Source organism: Candida metapsilosis (assembly GCF_017655625.1).
Source record: "Candida metapsilosis strain BP57 chromosome Unknown scaffold1, whole genome shotgun sequence".
In the NCBI taxonomy this organism is placed as follows: domain Eukaryota; kingdom Fungi; phylum Ascomycota; class Pichiomycetes; order Serinales; family Debaryomycetaceae; genus Lodderomyces; species Lodderomyces metapsilosis.
Genome location: NW_027138159.1, coordinates 261137 through 283505, shown reverse-complemented (window position 1 = coordinate 283505; position 22369 = coordinate 261137). Strand labels below are relative to the sequence as shown.

Genomic DNA, 22369 nt, shown 5'->3' with positions numbered 1-22369 from the left:
AAAAATGTTTAAGGGACAATCTGCACTTATTACGGGGGGATCTAGAGGAATTGGACTAGCCATAGCCAAGAAACTTGCTCATCAAGGTGCATCTGTAACCCTATTGGCTAACCATGAAGCCGTTTTACACCAATCAGTGAAGTTACTTTCAACAGAGTATAATCAGCAACACTCAATTCAGCTGATGGACTTGCTTCAATTACTAAAACAAGACTATGATTCTTCCAAGCTCCAAGAACTGCTAAAAGCGCATACTATCCTTGTGAATTGTGCTGGAGTAACCACACATACCCTTTTACAAAGAACCACGCAAGAGCAAATCAAGGAAACTATCAACCTCAATCTCATAGTCCCTATACTACTAAGTCAATTATGTATCAAGCACATGATGCGGCGACGCGATCACAATCCGTCAATTTTGAACATTGCATCCGTGTTGTCGTATACTGAACATGTGTTGCCGGGAACATCGGTATACGCTGCTTCCAAAGCTGGTCTCTTGGGGTTTACAAAGAGTCTCGCCAATGAATTGAAGGGGAGAGTAAGAGTTAATTCTCTTCTTCCTGGTTTAGTTAAAGACACTGATATGGGCAAGACTGTAAAAGGTGACTTAAAAGTAGTTTCCTTGGACCACGTGGCCAATAAGGCGGCGGAAGTATTAATCGACCCATCAGTAAATGGCCAGTGTATTGTGTTAGAATAGGTAAAAATTAGTTCATGCAGGGTGTAAAACTGGTAGATTCAACTTACGTGTCATGTAAACCATCTTGCATTGATTTTTCAAAAAGAAAAAAAACACTCCCCTTCTAACCATCACTTTTCTCTCTCTCACACCGTACAAAATGCTACTATTTCCAATTGTCTTATTGGCAATTTCAAGATTGGTCAGTGCTGAGGTGCGTCTGACGGGTGTTGATTTTGAACACCGTCACTTGTACTTACCACTAGAGGACGAGGACGATAAGGGTAATCTTTATTGGCTTTGTTTGAACGACTCTTCCATTAGATTATCATATGATCAAGTCAATGACAATATTTGCGATTGTCCTGATGGGTCAGACGAACCGGGAACTAATGCATGCCCCAACCCACCAAACAAATTCTATTGCATTAACGAGGGCCATTTCCTGAATTATATTGACCATTCAAAAGTGAATGATGGGGTTTGTGACTATGATTTGTGCTGTGATGGGTCAGATGAATGGATACTTGGTGGCTGTGAGAACAAATGTGCTGCCATTCACCAACAATTTCTCGAGTATGAGAAAGATATGATGGCCTTTTTGGAGAAAGCTGCCGTGAAGAAGGAAAAGACCTTGAAAATTGCCCATGACAAGAGACAAAAGTTGATTAATAAATTGAAGTCTTTGGAACAGCAAGTACCCGAATTGAAAGGTAAAATCAACAGCTACAAAATTCAAGCTGAAAACGTGGATCTTCAAGATGAAACTGTTTTCGACAACTTGCGTGAACACTTTGGAGGATTGGCAGATAAATTGGCATTACACAAGAGGGATATCGTGAGCCAAGAGTCTAGACTCCAAGCTTTAGAATCGATTTTGCACTTTTTGACAACCCATTACAATCCAAACTTTAATGATGCTGCGGTGAAAGAGGTTATCCAAAAGTTTCAAGAATACGTTTCGAATAAAGAGGAGGAAGCTTTGGAGGATATTCATGAGACTAATGAAATTATAAATCAATTGGTGGAGAAGGCAAAACAAATGCCACATCTGGGTGTACAGAAAACTGGTCGTTTTACTCCTTCATTGCCGAATATGGTGCGCTACTACTACAGATTTGCCAGGGACAAGATTTTTCCAAAGCCAGTACTTGAATATAAGTCAGACTTGTCAGGTAATGAATTGGATCAAGAAATTGAAAAATTAGAGCAAGAATTGGAAAGGCTTCAAACTAAAATACAAATTATCAAAGACAATTTAAGTTCTGACTATGGACCAGATGATATTTTAAGAGCCTATGACCAAACAACAATCTCTAAGGACTTGGGTGGTTACAACTACAGAATCAATTTGCTCCAAGGAATTTCGCAAGATGATATTTTTATTGGTAAGTTCAAGGAAATTAAAGATGGTAAAATCAGCTATGATCAAGGTGCTAGATGTTGGAATGGACCTAAACGATCTGCTACTGTTGAATTCGCATGTGGAAAAGGTCCAGAGTTGGTGTCAGTTAGTGAGCCAGAGAAGTGTCATTACTACTTTACAATAGAAGGTGAATCGTGGTGTGATGAAAACACCCGACTTAATCTTCCAAAGACATTTAAAATAAATCATGATCTATTATAATGTATTTAATCAAACGTGATTTTCTTACCTTGAAATTTGACATTTTTCAACTTCTCTTCTGCCAATTTCTTTGCTTCCCATGACGGATGAATCTTTTTATCCTCAGCAGGTGGAGTAACTGTCAGTGGCCTTGACTTTCTTTCTCCCAACGGTTCAGTATTTGCACCAGTGGGTTGTTGTTTTTCAGCCAACATTTGTGCTTTCAATTCCCTCTTTCTTTGTCTCTCTTCATACTCACGTTGTCGAATTTCACGCTCACTTTGAATCTGTTGCCTCTTCTGGACAATATGCTTTGCTTCTTTACCATATTTTTGAGCCCAAATCTTTTGTCTAGCTCTTTGACCTCTTCGGTTTTTCCTTTGTTGAGTTATTGACTTAACTACTTCATCGTTGTCGACATCATCACTTTCATCGTCGGATCCACCTGAATAGTAACCTTGTGCTAATTCTGGTAAATTGTATTCATCATCGAGACTACCCTTTGATTTCTTTTTTGGTGGTTCCTCTTCAAAAAAGTCATCAGCTGAGTCCAGGTCTGAACTGGAGCCTTCACTCTCATCTTCCGAAGGCTCCTCGTCAGTAACTTCATTGTAGTTGATATTTGGATCTAGACCTTCGTCGGTATTGTCATCTTCTTGGTCAGATGCTGCAACCAAGCCATCAAATGCAGATAGCTGTTCCTCATTCTCTGGCTCATCGGAGCTCTCCTCTGAGGAATTCTCATCACCACTCACGCCCACATCTTCATTTACAGGTGCACCCGTTTGTTTTTTCCTTTCTTCAAAATCTTGCTTGGATAAGTTACCCCTTACCATTTTGAAACTCCATTCTATATCACCCACTATTGACTTGACGGACTTGCTGTTCCATAGATTTGAACAGTAATTATTCACCTCTTTTGAATTCTGACAATACTGTACAAAGAACTGTGATGGATTAAAGGGACTAGACTTGTCCACGATATATTTCCTAACATTCTCCTGTATGAATTCTGGTGGGTCAGTTTTCAATTGTTTGCTAAGCAAGACTGTTGATCCTAAACATTTAATCAATTTTGCAGTGATCAATTGCAGAAGAAAATCGTCGCTCTCAAACACTTCCGGTGCTTTCTTTTGCTTGATAAACTTCTTCACTTCCTTCTCTAACTTAGTGTAAGCAGCATGATACTTTTGTTCAAAATATAGAGTTTTGAGCTTTTTGATCTCTTCTTGTGCATCCTCTTTGCTGGTCGGTAGTTTCTTGGCCAACTTGTTCTTATGCTTCAATGCAAATAGCAATTTCTTGGTGTGGGGATACCGAGGAGGCAACTCTTCAAACTTTGCCTCTAACAAGTCCAACTTCCACATCTGGTTTGTCTGTTTCATTGTTTAATGTTGTATGATGAGATGAGATGTATATACGAGATGAGATTGGAATTTTTTCAATTTTTTTATTAACATGAAAAAGGAACATCTAATGATCAACGGACCAGACACAAAGAAGCAAAAGCTAGAGAAGCCTCAAACGTATCAATGTGAATACATAATACCCAAGAAGAATAAGAGATGTCGAATGTTGAGGAAGAAGCAGAACAAGTATTGTTCGGAACATATGATTCATGACAATACTTCCAAGCAAAAACGTATTCCGTGTCCGTTGAACCCCAATCACACCATTTGGGAAAAGGATTTATCAACACATTTGGAGAAGTGTAATGCTAGACCAGCGTCTGACCATCCTGTATGGTACATGGAGAATTTCAACTATAAGTTGGCCAATTCGACCGAAGTTACATTTGTTGATGGTCCAGAACAAGATGTCAGTTATTATCGAGAAATTGTGGATGAGATACACTTCGAACCACTCGAGAGGAAAGAATGTCAACATGACGGATTGCTTCAGCAGTTGGAAGAAAAGACAAATCAAAAGCATGTAATACAACAGTCGTCACTAATAGGGAACTTAAAACGGCTTGGCTTATTATCCCCACGCTTGTTTTATATGGAGTTTGGATGTGGGAAAGGTGAGCTATCCAGGTGTGTGAACCAATGCGTGTTGCATGACTCTCCAGAAAGTGACAAGAGTTACGGATTTGGATTGATTGATAGAGGTACAAATCGACTAAAAGCAGACAACAAGATTAAACAGGATTCTGAGCCATTTAATGTCACTCCTATTGTCAAAAGAAGCAAAATAGATATAAAGCATTTAAATGTTGACAAGTTTTTGGAAGATGTACATCCTAATCAAGTGGTGGCAATTTCAAAACATTTATGTGGAGCAGCAACTGATCTCACACTAAAGCTGCTTTTAAACTCATCTTTGTTCAAAAATGGTAAATTTGGAGGTGTCCTAATAGCAATGTGTTGTCGTCATGTTTGCTTTGAGGATGAATTTTTACCCCAGTCTAAGAGATACTTGATCGACCATGGCTTCAAAACTCCTCAGTCAATTAAAGCATTGAAAAAGATGGTTTCATGGGGTGTCAATTTGGATATTGATAGCAGAGATAAAGCTGAGTCTGATCTCACTGCTAAACAAAGATATGAGTATGGTATTAAAGCAAGAAGAATCATTGATGAGAGCAGGGTCTTTGCATTGAAGTCGTTGCTAGGAAACGACTATGAGATTGAGATATTTCATTACGTTGATCCAGATGTAACTAAAGAGAATGTGTGCTTGTCAATCACGCGCAAGCTGAAGCTAACTGATGAGTAATGATATTAATAGACACTTTATACACTGTTTGCCCACTGAGATCAGTTTCCAGCGTTTGCTACGCCCCCAATGTATATGACCAGCAATCAATTCTATCTCCAGTGCTCATTTTCAATGATTGTGGTGTATCCCCAGCTGATATCAACCTATCGTCAAACTGAAAATGATGCAGCCTCATATCGATTTTATGATCTCGACAAAACCTTTGTATAACCTTCCTTAGTTTTTGCTTTGGAGGAATTATGTAAAAAGATCTGATATTAGGATCAGCTGCAATCAATAATTCAATCTTATCCTCGCCCCCTGATTGTTGTCCGGAATTAGTGTCTATCAGTGAAGGCATTAAAATCGATGAGCCAACTGTTGTCGCTATAATCAAAAGCTCTTTGTGCTAGCGTATCACTGAAGCAGCTAAGGTTGAATGAGTTTGAATGTATAAAATGTGTTGCAAATATGTATGTTGAAGTGTGTTATGCTGTAAAAGAAGATCTTTTGTGTAGAAGTGGGAAGTGCGGGATTTGAAAGATTTCTTTTGCAACACACGTGCGATTTAGAGGAAACGACAATGAGTTGCCTCCTAACGTATAGTGTATATGTATGACCATCACTATGAATGAGAGCTTGAGAGTTGAGTTGACAGATAAGTATTTAACAGATTTAGATTAATAAAGTAGACATCTGGGACTATTACACAATTGTGGTCTCTAATGACCGGTCCAGCACTCCTGGTCTTTTTGTAGACACGGATAGCTAATTCTGCTATTGTGGTTTTTTCATATCCTCACAACCTTTCCGCTATCAGACTCATCACATTCCACCATATTGCGCGTGGTGGCAATCAACTATGTCACCCTCTTCCACATCCAAAGAATGCGGAGTCTCGAGTGATTTCACTTTTTCACCCTGAAAAAAGAACCTTAGCTTATTAACACCCTTTTTATGCATTTCGCAGTATATTTCAAACACTTCCGAAAAAGGTCTTTTTGGAGGCATTGTGACTTTGCAATTCATCAGCGAACAATTGCGTATAATAAAAGAAATACACTTCTCACCTTCACCTCCTTGTGCTCTGTTCACTTCTTTCATTATTATGGTACTTGGAGATGGACTAGGTTCATCTCCACGTCGCATTCTGTCACTTAGCTCCCAGCAAATTATTTCATCTCCCTCACCCATGCCCAAGGACTTGGGAGTATCTTTAGAATTTATAACCTTTTCCATGTATGAAAATGCGTGTGTCTGGATGTCTTTATCGAAACTTTTGCAAAACCTTTGCAATGTTTTGCGAAGTCTAGTCGTGGTATTTACTATGTAGAAAGCTGCGAGATCGGAGCATTGAATCTTGACTCGAATATGCTTGTCATCTCTCACAGGATCCTTTTCATAGAGGACATTTACCAATGACATTTATCTTATTGGTGGCAATAATTAACTGTTTATGAATTTCGCTTTAGGTAGGTTGATCGGAATTCCTGTTTTTGTAACCACTAAATGAAAAAGAAGATGCCACGTGATCAATTTGAAAAGAAATTTTTTTTTTTTTTTTTTTTTGCTTCCAACAATTTTTTTTTTTTTTTTTTGCTTCCAACAATTTTTTTTTTTTTTTTCGCTTTAAATTTTTCAATTGAAGCCCATCTCTTTCATTTCCTCATCAAAACAATCAACTACTCACAATGATTATCTACCAAGACATTATCTCAAACGACGAGTTATTATCCGATGCTTACGATGTTAAGTTAGTCGATGATGCTGTTTACGAAGCTGATTGTGCTATGGTCAATGTTGGTAACGGTGACATTGATATTGGTGCTAACCCATCAGCTGAAGATGCTGAAGAAGCTTTGGAAGATGGTGCTGAAACTGTCAACAACGTTGTTTACTCATTCAGATTGCAACCAACTCAATTTGACAAGAAGTCATTCACCACTTACATCAAAGGTTACATGAAGAGAGTTAAAGCTTACTTGGCTGAACACAACCCAGACGAAGTTGAAAACTTCGAAAAGGGTGCTACCAAGTATGTCAAGAAAGTTTTGGGATCATTCAACGACTGGGATTTCTACACTGGTGAATCAATGGACCCAGATGCTATGATTGTTTTGTTGAACTACAGAGAAGACGGAACCACTCCATTTGTTGCTATCTGGAAACACGGTGTTAAGGAAAACAAGATCTAAGTAAATAGATGCATAGTTTTGTTTAATTCTGTAATTGAATATAAAGCATTGAATGCTGATAAAAGTGACTGTAGAGGCCCACGTTATAATACTTTATGAAGGAGAATGTCAATTGACGGGTCTCAGAGTAGGCAATTCGACATTGAAAGTAGAACAGCGTCAATCTTTGGAGGCTCTACATACATTTAGTTTGCAACCACATTAACCACAATTGGTATTGTCGTTGCGTTCTTACACTAAAGAAAGCAGAAACACTAGCAATTTGATATGCGTTTGGTAGCAACCAGCCCTCCTTTGGATGCACTGAAACGAGAAGAAGAAAAAAAAAATAATTATCAACAAATCTGATGACATTTTTGCGACACTATTTACTTTCATTCGTTCATCTTAATCAGTCGATAAGTAACCGATCTTCTACGTCTTTGATATAATAGAAAAATACCTAACTACTTTGGGCTTCGGTAAAGCCTGATTAATAACTTATAATAGCGCTCATTTTATTTCATTAGAATTCCCACATTTTAACCCTTTTGGGACGAAAAGAGGAACAAAAAGAAAAAGAAGAAGACGAATTTCGAAACTGAACACAAGAGATTCCTTTCATCGAAGCAAGAACATTGGCGTACATCAAGGACATACCAGCAAGCAAATCCTACATATTTATTTTTGATATAGGTGATCAACACACCCCCTATGCTTGAAAGAAAGAATTAATTACAAAATATGTCGTCGTCGCCGCCACGTGATATTGATGATTCTGACAGTTCGACAAGGTCAGTAAACAAAGTTGCCATTAGTATCTTAGCTGCACCAAATATAAGAGCACCGTATATAATTGAGAGAAATCAGTTTCTTCGTAAAGCACTCAGAGATTTTTGCAGAAGATACCAACAGCCAATGAAATCATTAAATTTCTTTTACCATGACACCCTAATAAAACCTAGTGACACGCCCAATACATTAGAAATGACAGATGGAGATGTGATAAACTGTGACGGTGTGAGTCTTTCCGGTTGAAAGAGTGTGTGTATTCGAAAACTTATATGTATTAGTAGTAATAAATGTTCTTTTAAAAGTTATATTTTTGACTTTGAGTTTTTGTAATTGCAGATCTCTGTGCTTTTGAAGCTGACTGAGAGTTGGATTTTATCAATGGAAGCAGGTCGAGAGCAATGGTCGGGTTCGATCTATGGAAGATTTGCAATTTTCTTTTCAATACGCGTCGCAAACAAAAACAAACTTCACAAACATATTCCTTTCATCCCTTTCTAAACTACATTTATATACTCTAATCACTGAATTAGAATAGGCCACTCAGTGATCCATCATGAACAATGAGTTTACTCCGAATATATCGGATTCATTTAGATACAGAAGCAGTTCACTTCAAGATTCGGTTGGATCACCAACAATAGAGTATTCAGTTTCATCAAACAGCATATTATTACAGGGAGGGGTTGCCAGTCTAAGTGTCCATGATGGAGATGAAAGCTCAAATCCATCAGCGGCTCATATCCAAGATGAAAATGTCACTCCTAGCGGTGGTGCTCACCATGAGCTTCAACCTAGTCAGTTACTGGAGTTTGAGATGATGAAGCAAAGACCACCACCAGCATTGAATCAAAGCACACCTTTAACTGAAACAAAGAATGGCTGGTATCAACAGGAGCCAATGCATGAATACAATCTGCCTCTCAAGAAAGAAAGCAAACTTCCTTATCCCATTTACATGGATGAACAACGCCTGAAGTCCCGCTCAACTGAACCTAGTGTTGATGTGCCTAATCATGAAAAGACATCGACAGCGACCAACTCACATGTGATTCAGCCTAGAGGTGCTTCCATTATGCCACATTATCTATATCCTTTAAGTCCAGATCAAAACAGCCCTCTCTCTCAAAGTACAGCTGGAAACTCACCACAATCAAGCAATCAACAGCAACAGCAACAAAGAGAGATCAACAATGGTGGTAATGTTCCGCATAATGGACAGACTAATGCTCCCTCTGACAAGCTTCATGATGACAATTTTTTTACGATAAGGAGACATGAATTTGCAACTTTGCTCGCTAGATTATCCCAATTGGAAAGAGATAATGAGCATTTAGTCAAAGAAAATGAGCGTTTGGTGAGTTCGTTGCATAAACGTGATGATGGCGGTCCATCGCAGTACAATCAACCACAATCAAATAAGTCTACACAGACGAATCCACAAAAGGAACCTAGCCGAGTATTAGAGTCTGTATTAAAGGAAGAGAAGTCAAGTATAAACGAGAACGGGTCTGCTAGTTCAGTAAAACCAACAGAGGAACCACTTGCAAGTAAAGCAAGTACTGGGCTTGGGCAGCTGCGGTCTCAGTCGACTGAAGAACCTACAAATGGAGAAATCATGATTCAAGAGAATTCCGACCACCTAGTACCACCAGTTCATCCTGATTCAACTAACATATCAGAACGAGCTCACCCTAGTTCAAGTTCAAATAGCACTCTTGTTTCCAAGAATATATATCCAAAATTTGATATCTCAAGGCATATTACCACCCCCAATGGGCCTAACGTTGAGCAATATGACTTGGATAAAGTTGATCACCTATCTCATGAAGATCTTGTTTATTGTGTCAAAACCACATTGGCGATATTCGTTATTCATTTGGATGAAAATTTTGAACTTAGTTTGCTTCGCCAACGATATTTCATTGGCTTAGTACTGAGGTTTGTTAAACTTGTTCATAAACTAATGTTCCCAAAAAGATTGGATTTGAGTTGTTCTAAATGGTTTGAAGGGAAGTATTTGAATAGTGAGGGTAAAATTGATGATCAAATGGTTGGCCTTCAATGTAAACTAAATGAGATGTTGTATGCTATTCAAAAGGATATTACTGGATCTACAGCAGCAAGAGATGGACAAGGGTTAACGAAGCTAAAGAGGTGATGAAGGTGACTTTTCAATTCTATCGTGTACTCTTTATTTTTTTGGTGGTTTCCATTGTATGATTTTGTATGTGTCTTGAGTTATAATAATATTTTGACACTTGTTACACAAGATCGTATTGAAGAAGAAACAATGTTACCAATAAACTTTAAACTGTTGATTTAGTAAAAGAAATACACAGACGGGCTGACTCCGCGTATGTGTCTCTAGCTAGGCATGGAGAGTCACTGATACGTTGGCCTCAGTATTTTACTTGACCTCCGAGCTTACAAAATTGGTTTAAAGAAGGTTCACAATCTCACACATAAAGAATAGTCACAAATCTCGTGAGTAGCAGATATTTTGAGACCCGGACCAAACGTTAAGTGCAAGCAGATAAAGCTTAATAATTCAGAGTCATACGTTCTTCCAAGAGCGAGTGAAAAAGTGGTCTGTTTAGCCCGTATGTACGTATGCGTATATGTATATGTACGTAGAATTACGTAATCGATTGCTATACCCTTATATATCGCTACCAGTTCCTGCATTTCAAGTGATGGCGCAGCCAAATGGCTCGAGACCAGCATGATCATAGAGGGCGTGACTTTTGCTGAGAGTTCTCTCCAATTTGTTTTTCAAAAGCAGGAAAGTATGAATGATCTTTATTTACCTTGTCTAGGTTATAGTTGCAAATTTTGAAAAAGGATGTTACAGAGGGGATTTTGGTTTCACCCCCTTGATTCAAACACTCTTTTTTTTTTTTTTCGCCCTTCGCTTCAAACTGCTGATTGAGTTTCAAATCTGTAGGACCAGTTGTAAAGTACGACTCTTCATGGGTTTGGCACAAGAGTGTGTTGTCTATTACATAGCCTCGTAATTCATCCAATTTCGTAATACAATTCTAAACGCCACACTACAGTCGGTCTGAAGCAAGGTATGACCAAGGATTATACGGGCGACTCTTTGTAGCCAAAATAACTTTAAGCCCTATCCCCCCTCTGTGTAATTCGTTTGTTTTTTTCAGCACACAAAATCCTTAAAGTAAATTCATCAGCATCATCAATCATTTCATGATGCAAAATCCAAACCATCAGCAAAAAAAAAAAAAAAAAAGAACACATAAATTATAATGTTAAAATAAAAAAAAAAACACTCTACACGGAATACAATTTCAATCACAACACACACATCATTGAATCAGCACAAGCACATCCATACACAAAGCGCCCACTATCTATAAGTACTGGCAATCACACTAATAGCACTTACTCGCTCAGCGTTTTTTGTTTTTTGTTTTTTTTTTTTCTGCGTCTTCTCGACAAGAATGCATCATTGTTTTTGTTTTCAAACCAACATTTAAAACAGCAATATTACACCAATTGGAAGCACCACATAATTATACACTTTGCAGTATAATACTAAACTACAATCAGTCAATTTTTGGGCCATTCGAGAAACTTATTAGGATATTTCGCGTCAAAAGCTTTATCACGGACCAACAACTATACCATAAACAAATCGCAATAGCAATAGACTACTGAACTGAAAAAGTCACACCATTCAATGAGCTATTTAGAGCACTCACAACAGTCAAATCCACTGCCTCAACATCTGCAGCTGCGTAATCAACAACAATCATCTCAATCTCAGTCACAGTATCCACAGCAAATGAGCAACCTTTTTGCAAACCAGCCTTTTCAAAGGTCACAACAACCGTTATCGAACCTTCCAGGGCCGCAAGGTCAACACCAACACCAACAGCAGCAACAACAACTACAACTACAACAACAACAACCATCACAATCAATTCCACCCCAACAATTCCCCACCCGAAGTAGAGGCGACTCGATTTTCTTACCTCCGCCTATATCTTCGTCGCAAATTCGGCCAACGTCAGAACAGTCGTATGAAACGACAACAGCCAATCCTCGCCTCAACCAATCAACCGGTAGTACAATCGGATCGCGCTCGAATAGTATATTTAGCTCCCTTATCAATATACCGGGGTCAAATGGTAACTCGATAAGTGAGCAATCGGGCCCACTATCTCAACAACAGCAACAGCAATTGGCGGCTTCTGCGGGCGGAAGCAATCTCAAATCCTCTACGATTGGTAACCAAGCACCGAACTTACCTCCAACATCTCGATCACGTCAAATGTCATTAGTTCCAAACCAAGAATTCACCGTTGAAGACTTGGAAAACTTGTTTGGAAACAATAGGGAAAGCATGGCTAATCTTTTTGCGTGGCAGCAAGGAGATTTGAAATTCTCCCTCAGCGGTGCTTCCGGTGGTCCAACAGGTAGCAATGCAAATGTTGCCGTTGCACCAAATAGTGTAAGTGGTGGAAAAGTTAAGAGCGGCTCGCTTGATTTATCAGCATGGATTGACAATTCGAACCAACCGGGGTCTATTGGATTCAACAACAGTATCACAGAGATAATACAAAACATGATATCTAATGGATCAATTGATTTTAGCAACATGAATGATCAACAGCGTCGTGATTCCATTTTAAAGATAATAAATGACCAAACTGCTTTGAGAAATCCGCGAGCATCAATCTCATCGGCAAACTCTTCCAATGCTAGTACTACATTGAGACAAGACATTTTCAAGAAGGGTGATGAAGGGACTACAAAGCAAGGTACTGGTAAGGCAAATCAAGGAAATGAAAGACAAGGTAAACGACAAAGGAGCAAGAATGAAAAGGAATTGTCACCTACTTCTTCTGTCTCATCAAAGGCATCAAAACGCAACGAGGAACCCCAGTCTCCTAAAACTTCACCAACACAATACAATAACCATCGTCTAGTTAACCCTTCCTACACGCAACAACCCACTTACAATCAACAACCCTCTGTGAATTCACAGGGCCAAAAGGGGTTTCAAGCTAACGTTAATCCATTGTCTCCTACAAATCAATACCAGTACTCGTCCTTCCCCAGCTTCAATAATCTGCTTTCCTTCTCGGCAATGCTGCCTGGTGGAACGCGTCAAAATAGCTTTATGGGGGGATACCAGTATCCTTTGTCGACTCAACCACAACAAGTGCAGGGACAAATGCCTCCTCAACAGATGTTCTCGCAAGCTGGTCGTCTGCAAATGCAACAGTATCAACAACCATATTTGCAGCAAACAATTGCACCCCAGCAGCAGCAGCAACAGCAGCAACAACTGCAATTTCAGCAGCCGCAGTACTACATGCCTCAGCAGCAACAATACCAGCCACCTCTTCAGAACGAGTTACAACAGCAACAGCAACCACCACCGCCGACGCCGCAACAGCAGCAGCAGGTTGCTAAGCAAGCCCGTGGGACCAACGACTCAAAGAAGAGAAAACAACCGACAAAGCGTACACGTAAATCGAAGGAGTCTGTTGATTCCGTCAATCCACAAGTTGTCTCCCCTACGAATCCAAATCTAGTACCAGCTCAACAAATTGCAAGATCTGAAGATGGCAGACCTCTTTTAGGGGCTACCAAGATTGATCAGTTAATGTTGGTAATTCAAGCTCGTGATAAAGGGGTAACTAAAGCAATTGACCAAGGACCCGATGGAAGCATTTTAGCAGCTCGTGAAGGTTATGGGACAGGAAATTTGACAAACCAAGGTGAGGTTTTGCCACGGCCGGTTAGTCTTGTAGGTGGGGTTGAGAAACCACAAAGATTTAAATCAAATTCGTCTCAATCTGAAGACGATGATGAACCAGATGCCAAACGTCATAAAGCTAGGACCCAACAATGCCCCTATTGCTTAAAGTATTTCACACAGTCCACCCACCTTGAAGTACATATTCGCTCTCATATTGGTTACAAGCCATACGAGTGTACATATTGTCATAAAAAGTTTACTCAAGGTGGCAATTTACGAACCCATTTACGATTACACACCGGTGAAAAGCCATTCACTTGCGAGATTTGTAATAGATCTTTCAATAGGAAAGGAAACCTTGAAGCTCACAAGTTGACACATGAGAATGTTAAGCCATTTGAATGCAAGTTGGATAATTGTGATAAGTCATTCACACAATTGGGAAATTTGAAATCGCACCAAAATAGATTTCATTCTCAAACTTTGAACACACTTACTCATAAATTAGCTGAGCTAAGTGGGCCTGCTTTGGAAAGATTGCCTCCGGACGAAAGAGAATTGTTGATGTACTTTAAGAGCTTGTATAAGAATTCAAACAAGGGAATTAGAGGAAGAGGTAAGCAGCAAAGTGCGGGCTCAGAGGGCTCCATGGGAAGTCCTGATGAAGCAAATGGATAGAGGGGTTGTTGCGTGAGCATTTAGTTCAAATTGATTGTTGATACTTTAGCGTGTTTGTTTTTTTTTATTTAAATACTTACGATTTTGATGTTTGTAACAATATATAAAGAAATAAAAAGAAGCTGATTAGCTTACTTTTGTTCCACAGAGCACTCGTTGTAGAAATGGTTGCTTTAAATATGACCTCGAGAGAACATGTGCTAATACTTCCTAATCGAAATGAAGAACGAATTTATTTCAATCTAATACTAATACTATTCGAGCTCATAATTGAATGCTCTTTTGAAGAAATCTAAAATTCTGTCGTAAACAACTTTTTGTCCATTATGATACGTCATTCCATGATTTGAATCTGGGAATATCATAAATTCAAAATTTTCCACCTCGGCCAAATTAAACTCATCCAACAATTGCAAAGAATGTTGTACATGAACGTTATCATCACCACTTCCATGGCCAATAAAGAATTTCTTGGCGTGTTTAAAGTTGGTGGCGTTGTGGATGGATCCAGTTTCGTAACCCAGTGGGTTCTCTTTTGGAGTTCTCAAATATCTCTCTGTGTAAATAGAGTCGTACAATTTCCATTTCGTGACTGGTGCAATTGCAACTCCATAGTTGAAGATGGGATCTTTTGTGTCTGTTTCGATGGTTTTCAATGTGAGAAATCCTCCATATGACCAACCCCAGATTGCAATTCTTTCACGATCGACATACGGTTTTTCAGCCCAAATATTGGCTGCAGAAATCAAATCTCTAGGCTCATACTTGCCCAACTGGTCTCTCACAATGAACTTGTAATTGGATCCCAATTTGCTATTCAAGTTGTTATATCCAGTACCTCGTCCATCAACGGTGACAACTATCGCATCTAATTCAGCTGCCACCAACGAGTTGAAAGAGATGGCCCATTTTTTGTCAACCATTTGGGATCCAGGTCCTCCATAAATCTGAAACAATACAGGATACTTTTTCTTCTTGTCAAAATTCAATGGCAAGACTTCAGCAGCATTGGCGAGAAATGTTTCTCCACTTTCGTCGTCCTTCAACTCAACAGTACTGTACTTTACTTCTGGAACCACGTATTTTCTCAACTTTTCAATCAACTCGGAATTGTCTTCAATGATCTTGACTTTTTTCTCCATCCTCAAGTCATTGATTTGTTGTTTGGGAACATCTGGTCCCAACACGGATAGAAACAAGAATCTCCCACCTGAAGAAAACGATGACGAGTAATACCCTTCTTTAGCGGTAACATCCTTGATATATGGGAGTCCGTTATCAGACCTATCAAACAAATTGATCGAGTGGATATGTCTCTCAATGGAGGACTTCATAGTGCTGGCGAAATATATTGTGTTTGTGTTAAAGTCAAACGCACCAACACCATTAACCACCTCCCAGTTTCCACTTGTCAAAAGCTCGTACTTAGATGAGTCTGGTGGTGAGAAGTAAGCCAAATGGTTGAACCCATTTTCAACCACAGTGTCAATATAACCATCCTTTTGACGTCCGGCCGTCTTATTCTTAGGAACAAAAAGTGTATGTGATGTTATTTCAAACCATGATTTATCTGCCGTGTGAGATCTAACTGATTTAGCCTCTTCTCCGACTAGATACACTTCAAGTAAGTCACTGGCTCGGTTGGAAGTTTTAACCAAAACTTCTTCACCAACCCATACAACCTCCGTGATCAATCTTTCTGTTAACCCAATATTCTTTGACTTTAAATCGTGCTTCTTGGTTTTGCCCTCCTTCAAGTCATATGTCCATATATCCACAATTGGATTAGGATATCCAGCCTTAGGGTACTTGATCTTTACAATCTCAGGGTAATCTTCAAACTTATTCTGAGCATAAAATGGAATGATAAACTCAGGTACTTCTGAGTTGTTTGATTTCAAAAAGGCAAACTTGTCACCCGTCGGAGACCACCATAATACAATGTCACTTGCAAATACCTCTTCTTCATAGACCCAATCTGGCTTACCGTTAAAGATTTCAGCTGAGCCATCATCTGTGACTTGCAAAGCTTCATCCAGTGAGATATCGCGCAAATAGATATTGTTGTTAAATATAAATGCAACTTTCGATGAGTCTGGTGACCACGAAATAGTCGATATTTTTTCATCAAACACTGGCTTCACTTTTTGTGTGGCAACATCTAATATCCAGTAATAACCAACAGAAGAATGCCTCCATTGGGATGTCACATTGGTCTTGAGTACCACTTTCTTCAAATCTGGGGAGGCAACAAAGTCCTCAACTTTATAAGAGGCACCGTTGTATTCAAAATGTGACTTTTCAATCAAAACTTGGTTGTACTCTTCATCTGCCACTGACTTGATTACAACCTCAAAGTCGTCATCCTTCTTTTCATTTTTAATCACATAAGTACCTCTGTCATCCTGTATGGAAGAAGGCGACTTGATCCATTGTATATCATGTAATTTCGCCGACAATACATGCTCATCAAAAATTTTCTTATTCAATGGCACCTTGTCGCCAAACTCTGTGGGTCTGTTTGATGGAGTTGCATATATTGCTTCATTCAGCTCTAGCTCTAATTCCTGAACATGGAAGTGAATGTCATTGTATGACTTTGTTTCCAAAGTGGTGAGGAAACGGTCAATGGTTGATATTAAAAACGATGACCCCCATACTAGAACCAAAAATACTACCCCAACGGCAACAAATCTTTTCAAGTTCCTTGTTCGTCTCACTTTTCCTTCTACGTCTTTCATATGTGTTTGGTGCTGTTCATGAAAAACTCAGCTGAAAATAGAAAAAAACTGTGGAATATAGTACTACAATATAGTTAGTTATACGAATATGTCAACCAGCATTTCTCTTTTTCTCTTTTCGGCAATGATAAATAGTTACACAAAAAGTAATCTCATATGTATGTCATTTACTACTACTATACAGCACTCTCACCTTTTTGCTGTAGGCTATTAAACGCCCAAAACATATGACGTGATTAGTCTACTTACCTAAAGATTTTCCCCCTTTGAATGAATACGAACCATTTTTGGTGTAACAATTGCATTTTTTTTTTGTCTTTGGAAAATATGATGTCATGTATGCCTTGGGCTCAAGGGGCATGAAATGTGTTGAGGTATTGACAACTAGGCGTTGAAATATGCAGAATGGTCTAAGAATTCCGAACACCTAAAGTTCACAACTTTCACTTTACATTTGATATATGTATTTCTAAAGAAGTAGTTTAGTTAGTCACAAGTTTATTACTAGTTACTTCCTTACTACATTCCCAAAATTGCACTAGTAACTTGTTGTGTCCAGCAGAACTAATATATTTTTACCAAACCTGATTGCCATCGTGGTACTAAAGGATCACTAGGCCTAGACAACAGCTCATCCTAGAAATGGTTGAGCAGGTGGTGCCGAAGCATACAGTGATGGAACTGGTGACGTAGATAATGAACGTTGAGAATGTGGTGCAGGTATTGAAGGAGACACGTCCTGAAAACGTGGTAGGAAGAAGAAGATGGTGATTGAATTGGATGAAAATGAGAAACCAAAAAAGAGGAAATATGTAAAGAGAAAATTTCAGTAAGGATCAACAAGCAAGGGGGACGTATTATTAAAAGATCTGTTAGTGTATAGATACTTATTAAAAGCAAAGTTGTTCCACTTCCCCTCGGCAGGCTTGGACTCAATCTCTCTGCGACGTCCAATTGCGTGGTAAGGTGAGAAACTCTCTTGCACGTGAAACTGGACGCGATTTTGGACAGGAACGTGGACGTGGACGCCAAGCCTTACTCCAATGCTTCAACTTTTCTTTGAAAGGTAATGTACGAAATTCTTCGTCTTCAAAATTAACAAGGCCACTGCCCGTATGCTCAAATGTAGCATAATTTTCACCAGCCTCGTCTTCCACTTCATGCTCTTTAGGCCCATCCTCTTTGTCTTTATTAGTTTCAATTGCACTGCCTTTGTCTTTATCATTTTTGCGTTCACCACCATCACCTTCAATGACCTCGGTCACACCACCTCTGACTTCAACTCTGTTAAGTTCTATATCTATGTCTTCATCGGATCCTGTTCCAACTAGGTTGGTCGACAACTTGTTGATATTTGCAAATGATTGAAGTAGCTGAGACATTCTTTCCTTAGTGTTGGAACTTTTTTTATGCCTTGTTTTGTGGCGGTTTCTGGAAGGCTTTCCAGTGGCAATCGAGCCTTCCCCTCCAGGATGTGCTCCTGTAACTTCCGTGTGTTTGTATTTCCTCCTTGGCTTGCTGTCATGATCTGATGGGGAACCACTTGAATTTGGTGACCCTTCACCTGCCGATTCTACGATGTCTTTTTTCAATAAAACCTCCGCCAACTGAGTGTATAGCTCATCCGTCATACGAAAAGCTTGATCTGTTAAACTTTCCAAAAGAAAGCATTGTAGGGGGTCCAATGGGCTCTCTGTTGCCCGTTGCCCGTAATTTGTCACCTTCAATACCACTTGCTTGTCCTCGTTTACTCTCAAAATTTCAGTTTTGGCAATTGTTTCTGTGGTGAACAATAACGTATAATTGAGTTTAGCTAAAACATCGAGGTAATTAGCTGCTTCAAGATAAGGCCTTCTCCAGTATGGGCCTCGTCGTAAAATGATATCAACGAGGAAAGCTTGATCTCTCCCAGCCAAAAAAACTCATTATAATTTTGCAAAGGATTTCTACTATGATTCCGCATCTTTGACCTTCCAACACAGAGGTCTGGTATCTTTTTGATACCATTGTGTTCAATGCTGTATTCTTGATACAAGCATGTGTCAAATTGTCTCTCAAATTGAATTCCTGCGAATTGAAGAATTGGCAAGATAAAATCTCTTGTAAGATCTGCTGCCCATGGTTGCTCCATACATGCCACTTTTTCGGCTCCTGGAATCTGAAACGGGTCAAGCATTAGTGATTCCCGACAAAATTGATTTAGCTTTATATTCATGAGCTGGCTTCTATTGAAATCGTGCTCTCCGGCTACCACGCTGAACTTGAAGTCGTTGAAATCCTTTTCGTTTAATTGGTTTGCAGCAACCCCACGTGTACTATCTAAGGGGATTTGGCTTTGTGTGAAGAATGTTATTAATGAGATTGTTATCAAATTTCCAAGTGAATAATCGAAGTCTATGGTTTCATTCCATAGATTTTCTGCAGAATGATAGAAATCACGAATGATTTTCCGTAGTAATATCCTACCTTTGTCGCTAATATCTCTCTGGAGTGGTTGCTTTTGTAGCTGGTAAAAACCTGTAATGTTCTGAATAATCATTATCATGGTTGATTTTTCATTTGCATCTAGAACTGTGAATTTGGTGCGGTAGTGTTTGCATAATAAATCCTCAAGTTGTTGTTGTTGAAGTTCTTCAATCTTGCCAAAAGTCTGTTCGTAAGCCTCTGCTACATCCAGTAAAGTTCGGTGACCACTAGCATTATCTCCCAAGATTTTGGCAAACGCTTCAATTTTCTTGTCCAAATCAAATTTATTAAATAGCTGAGTGGTAGCGTTTTTGTAGTTGGTGGAGGAGTTAATATTTAACTGCGATGACATTGGTATCACTTGTCTCTAGATCACATAAACAGCATATACTTGTAACAGGTATGTTATTCAAATAAGTAATGATTAATTGTAGACAAGAAACGTGGGTGTTTATCTGAGTTCACACATCGGTTTGTCAAGAGCATATCGAAATCTTAATTGAACTTTCAAAAAAGGTAATAACAACGTTAATTTAAGGGCTTAAACCTTCCTAACGGTTAAATTTTGCTTTGAGGCAAATCCTTATGGTATCTTAGATGAGCAGAACTGGTGTGAACGAGTGTCTTCTAGTTCTTGGGATTAGGAAGCTCAGGATCTGTGATACTGATGCATCAAGAATATAGGAAGAAGCGAAAACCCTTCCACTTTATGAACAAGTTGTTTGGTGAGTTGGAATTGTTTAATTAAATTGAGCCTTCTTATAGGTAGTCCACCTCTTTAAGTCTCATTAGCACATCGCCAAGAACTCGTACTTACAAGTCGTCACTCTCATAGTCGTTGTGCCCCTGTCAGAACTTATTGCGACACGACACAAATGCAGCTATATTTAGATTATCCATTTGCCCTATATAAAAGACACCCCCCTGAGTCTATATCTAAACATTCCTTAGCTTAATAACATTCACTTGCTATCTTTACTGTAGCTGCATTACAGTAATCGCTTGGCCTAATTATTGTCCTAAAGTACACGCTACACTTACAAAACCAACATGGTAGCGTAATATTTTAGTTTCTGTGGCTGCAAAACATTTCAAATACATAAGTTGGCTTTATTTTTGCACCCCGTTTCAATGAATACAAAGCCAGCTTCGAAGAAATGATTGGTATTTGACATAGGACTAGGTCCATGCTAGATTACAAGCTTATTTGAAATAAATTGCAGATATACTTCGACAAATCAAGAACAAACTAAACTATACAAGCATAGAGGAATTGAGCGTGGACATTTGGTAATGTTACATTAATGCACTTCTCTAAAGTTTGGTTTTGAATACAACATCACAATACAACCTTGTAGACTCAAAGCAGCTAACACCGTGCAACCTACCTCAGTACAGCTTTAGCGCTCTGATCTTCTTTGAGATTGACTATCCCTCAAGTTGTATATGGTGCGAAGTTCAGTTGGTGTATACCACCGTTCAAGTTTAGCTACAACCTCTCCTCTCAAACTGTCCCTCACCGTATGCTCAAAGTGTGTCAAATCCTCACGGCTAAACTCAAAAAAGTGGTAGCCAACAACCCCATACGGGAGATTGGGACTGAGTATCTTCATGCAGTAAGAGTGTATGTTTCTGGTGCAACACTCAAAAACTTCGCTCCACCAGTTGATGCTACTGTTTGGAAATTGAGGACATAAATCACATACAGCCCTTGCGTCACACTCATGACATGATTTGCTCGATATGACAAGTGATCTGAGTCTGGAATGCCTAAAGTTGGTGAGTTTATAAAGCGCGGTGGGCGCGTACCTCGGTCCTGAAAATCGTAAGCATAATTGCTCCAATTTTGGAAACTCTTTCTCCATGTCGGTGCAATTGAACGTAGTATTCAAGTCTAAATCTCCCTTGAGCGACAATTCACGAAGACAATTAGTGTCGAAAAAGTCGCATAGTAAGAAATTTGAGCCCATAGAATCCAAACAATCATAAAAGTTTAGCACATGCAACTGCGTATTGAAGCGAGTACGCATACGATATCTACTACAGAAAGTGATGATTGAAAGCTCCTTCAAGTTCTTTGACAGATGAAGTTTATCAATTACGTTACAGCAATACCATTCATCAACTTTGACCAGTCTGCCAGAAATTAGGATATGGTCGCTGAATTCGCCAAATCCATTGGGAGTTATGTAATGAGTACCATAACCATATGTGTCAAGGAACTTTTGGAGACTGTTAGTGTACCGTGGTCCCAGTTTTGGATGAAGAACCGTGACTAATTCGAAATACTTGATTTTGGTTAAATGTCGGAAGATACAATCAATCATAGTCATATTATGGCCATACAATTCCAAGCGGTTGATTTCCTGTGTTCCATCCATCTCCATCAAATATCTCTCAAGCGTGTCTGTAGATATTATTGTGTACCTTGTGCTCTTGCAATTGTTGAGGTCCTTCGGGAAACGGAAAGTTGAGTTTCCTTCATTCGGCTCCAAGAAGTCGTTCAACAGCCATGGAATATAAACATATATATTTCGGTACAACTTGGGCTTGGCAACGTAGTAAAGCTTGGAATGCAATGGAGCAAGTGCTGAAGTATGATATTGGTTGAGTTGGTGAAATATCTCTTCCAATGCTTCGTGGTGCAAACTTGTTAGAGAAACCATGACTTTGCAAACTGTGATGCTTGTTTCAAAAGAGAACAGAGCCACGTACTTTGTATCTTGAAGTATTATGTTATAGTTTCCTCATTCCTTACATCTTGATTTTTGAATGCAGAATCGATTTCAATTTACA

At 39.1% G+C, this 22369-nt stretch overlaps 11 protein-coding genes across 11 annotated transcripts; 7 read left to right on the top strand and 4 right to left on the bottom strand. All coding sequences in view use genetic code 12, as the record gives it.

Moving 5' to 3' along the window:
• Window positions 1-4: 4 nt before the first annotated feature.
• Window positions 5-703, top strand: I9W82_000129 (3-oxoacyl-[acyl-carrier-protein] reductase (NADPH); the record flags this gene model as incomplete). The annotated part of the gene is made up of 1 exon (XM_067690018.1): window positions 5-703. One exon carries the CDS (start codon window positions 5-7, stop codon window positions 701-703), a length of 699 nt encoding a protein of 232 aa, XP_067550155.1.
• A 139-nt stretch (window positions 704-842) lies between these two features.
• I9W82_000128 (uncharacterized protein) lies at window positions 843-2309 on the top strand (the record flags this gene model as incomplete). The annotated part of the gene is made up of 1 exon (XM_067690007.1): window positions 843-2309. One exon carries the CDS (start codon window positions 843-845, stop codon window positions 2307-2309), a length of 1467 nt encoding a protein of 488 aa, XP_067550154.1.
• A 5-nt stretch (window positions 2310-2314) lies between these two features.
• Window positions 2315-3673, bottom strand: BUD22 (Bud22p; the record flags this gene model as incomplete). The annotated part of the gene is made up of 1 exon (XM_067689996.1): window positions 2315-3673. The coding sequence occupies one exon, from the start codon at window positions 3671-3673 to the stop codon at window positions 2315-2317; it is 1359 nt and encodes a 452-aa protein (XP_067550153.1).
• A 73-nt stretch (window positions 3674-3746) lies between these two features.
• I9W82_000126 (tRNA:m4X modification enzyme) lies at window positions 3747-5006 on the top strand (the record flags this gene model as incomplete). The annotated part of the gene is made up of 1 exon (XM_067689985.1): window positions 3747-5006. The coding sequence occupies one exon, from the start codon at window positions 3747-3749 to the stop codon at window positions 5004-5006; it is 1260 nt and encodes a 419-aa protein (XP_067550152.1).
• A 58-nt stretch (window positions 5007-5064) lies between these two features.
• I9W82_000125 (sumo domain-containing protein) lies at window positions 5065-6227 on the bottom strand (the record flags this gene model as incomplete). The annotated part of the gene is made up of 2 exons (XM_067689975.1): window positions 5065-5375; window positions 6065-6227. The coding sequence occupies 2 exons, from the start codon at window positions 6225-6227 to the stop codon at window positions 5065-5067; spliced, it is 474 nt and encodes a 157-aa protein (XP_067550151.1).
• Window positions 6228-6679: 452 nt separating this feature from the next.
• Window positions 6680-7183, top strand: TMA19 (Tma19p; the record flags this gene model as incomplete). The annotated part of the gene is made up of 1 exon (XM_067689964.1): window positions 6680-7183. One exon carries the CDS (start codon window positions 6680-6682, stop codon window positions 7181-7183), a length of 504 nt encoding a protein of 167 aa, XP_067550150.1.
• Window positions 7184-7906: 723 nt separating this feature from the next.
• Window positions 7907-8200, top strand: I9W82_000123 (sumo domain-containing protein; the record flags this gene model as incomplete). The annotated part of the gene is made up of 1 exon (XM_067689953.1): window positions 7907-8200. One exon carries the CDS (start codon window positions 7907-7909, stop codon window positions 8198-8200), a length of 294 nt encoding a protein of 97 aa, XP_067550149.1.
• Window positions 8201-8510: 310 nt separating this feature from the next.
• Window positions 8511-10115, top strand: I9W82_000122 (uncharacterized protein; the record flags this gene model as incomplete). Its single annotated transcript, XM_067689942.1, has 1 exon — window positions 8511-10115. One exon carries the CDS (start codon window positions 8511-8513, stop codon window positions 10113-10115), a length of 1605 nt encoding a protein of 534 aa, XP_067550148.1.
• Window positions 10116-11657: 1542 nt separating this feature from the next.
• On the top strand, window positions 11658-14366 carry I9W82_000121 (uncharacterized protein; the record flags this gene model as incomplete). The annotated part of the gene is made up of 1 exon (XM_067689932.1): window positions 11658-14366. One exon carries the CDS (start codon window positions 11658-11660, stop codon window positions 14364-14366), a length of 2709 nt encoding a protein of 902 aa, XP_067550147.1.
• A 254-nt stretch (window positions 14367-14620) lies between these two features.
• DAP2 (Dap2p) lies at window positions 14621-17107 on the bottom strand (the record flags this gene model as incomplete). Its single annotated transcript, XM_067689921.1, has 1 exon — window positions 14621-17107. One exon carries the CDS (start codon window positions 17105-17107, stop codon window positions 14621-14623), a length of 2487 nt encoding a protein of 828 aa, XP_067550146.1.
• A 932-nt stretch (window positions 17108-18039) lies between these two features.
• On the bottom strand, window positions 18040-22239 carry I9W82_000119 (uncharacterized protein; the record flags this gene model as incomplete). The annotated part of the gene is made up of 3 exons (XM_067689909.1): window positions 18040-18974; window positions 19088-19940; window positions 21280-22239. 3 exons carry the CDS (start codon window positions 22237-22239, stop codon window positions 18040-18042), a joined length of 2748 nt encoding a protein of 915 aa, XP_067550145.1.
• Window positions 22240-22369: the final 130 nt, after the last annotated feature.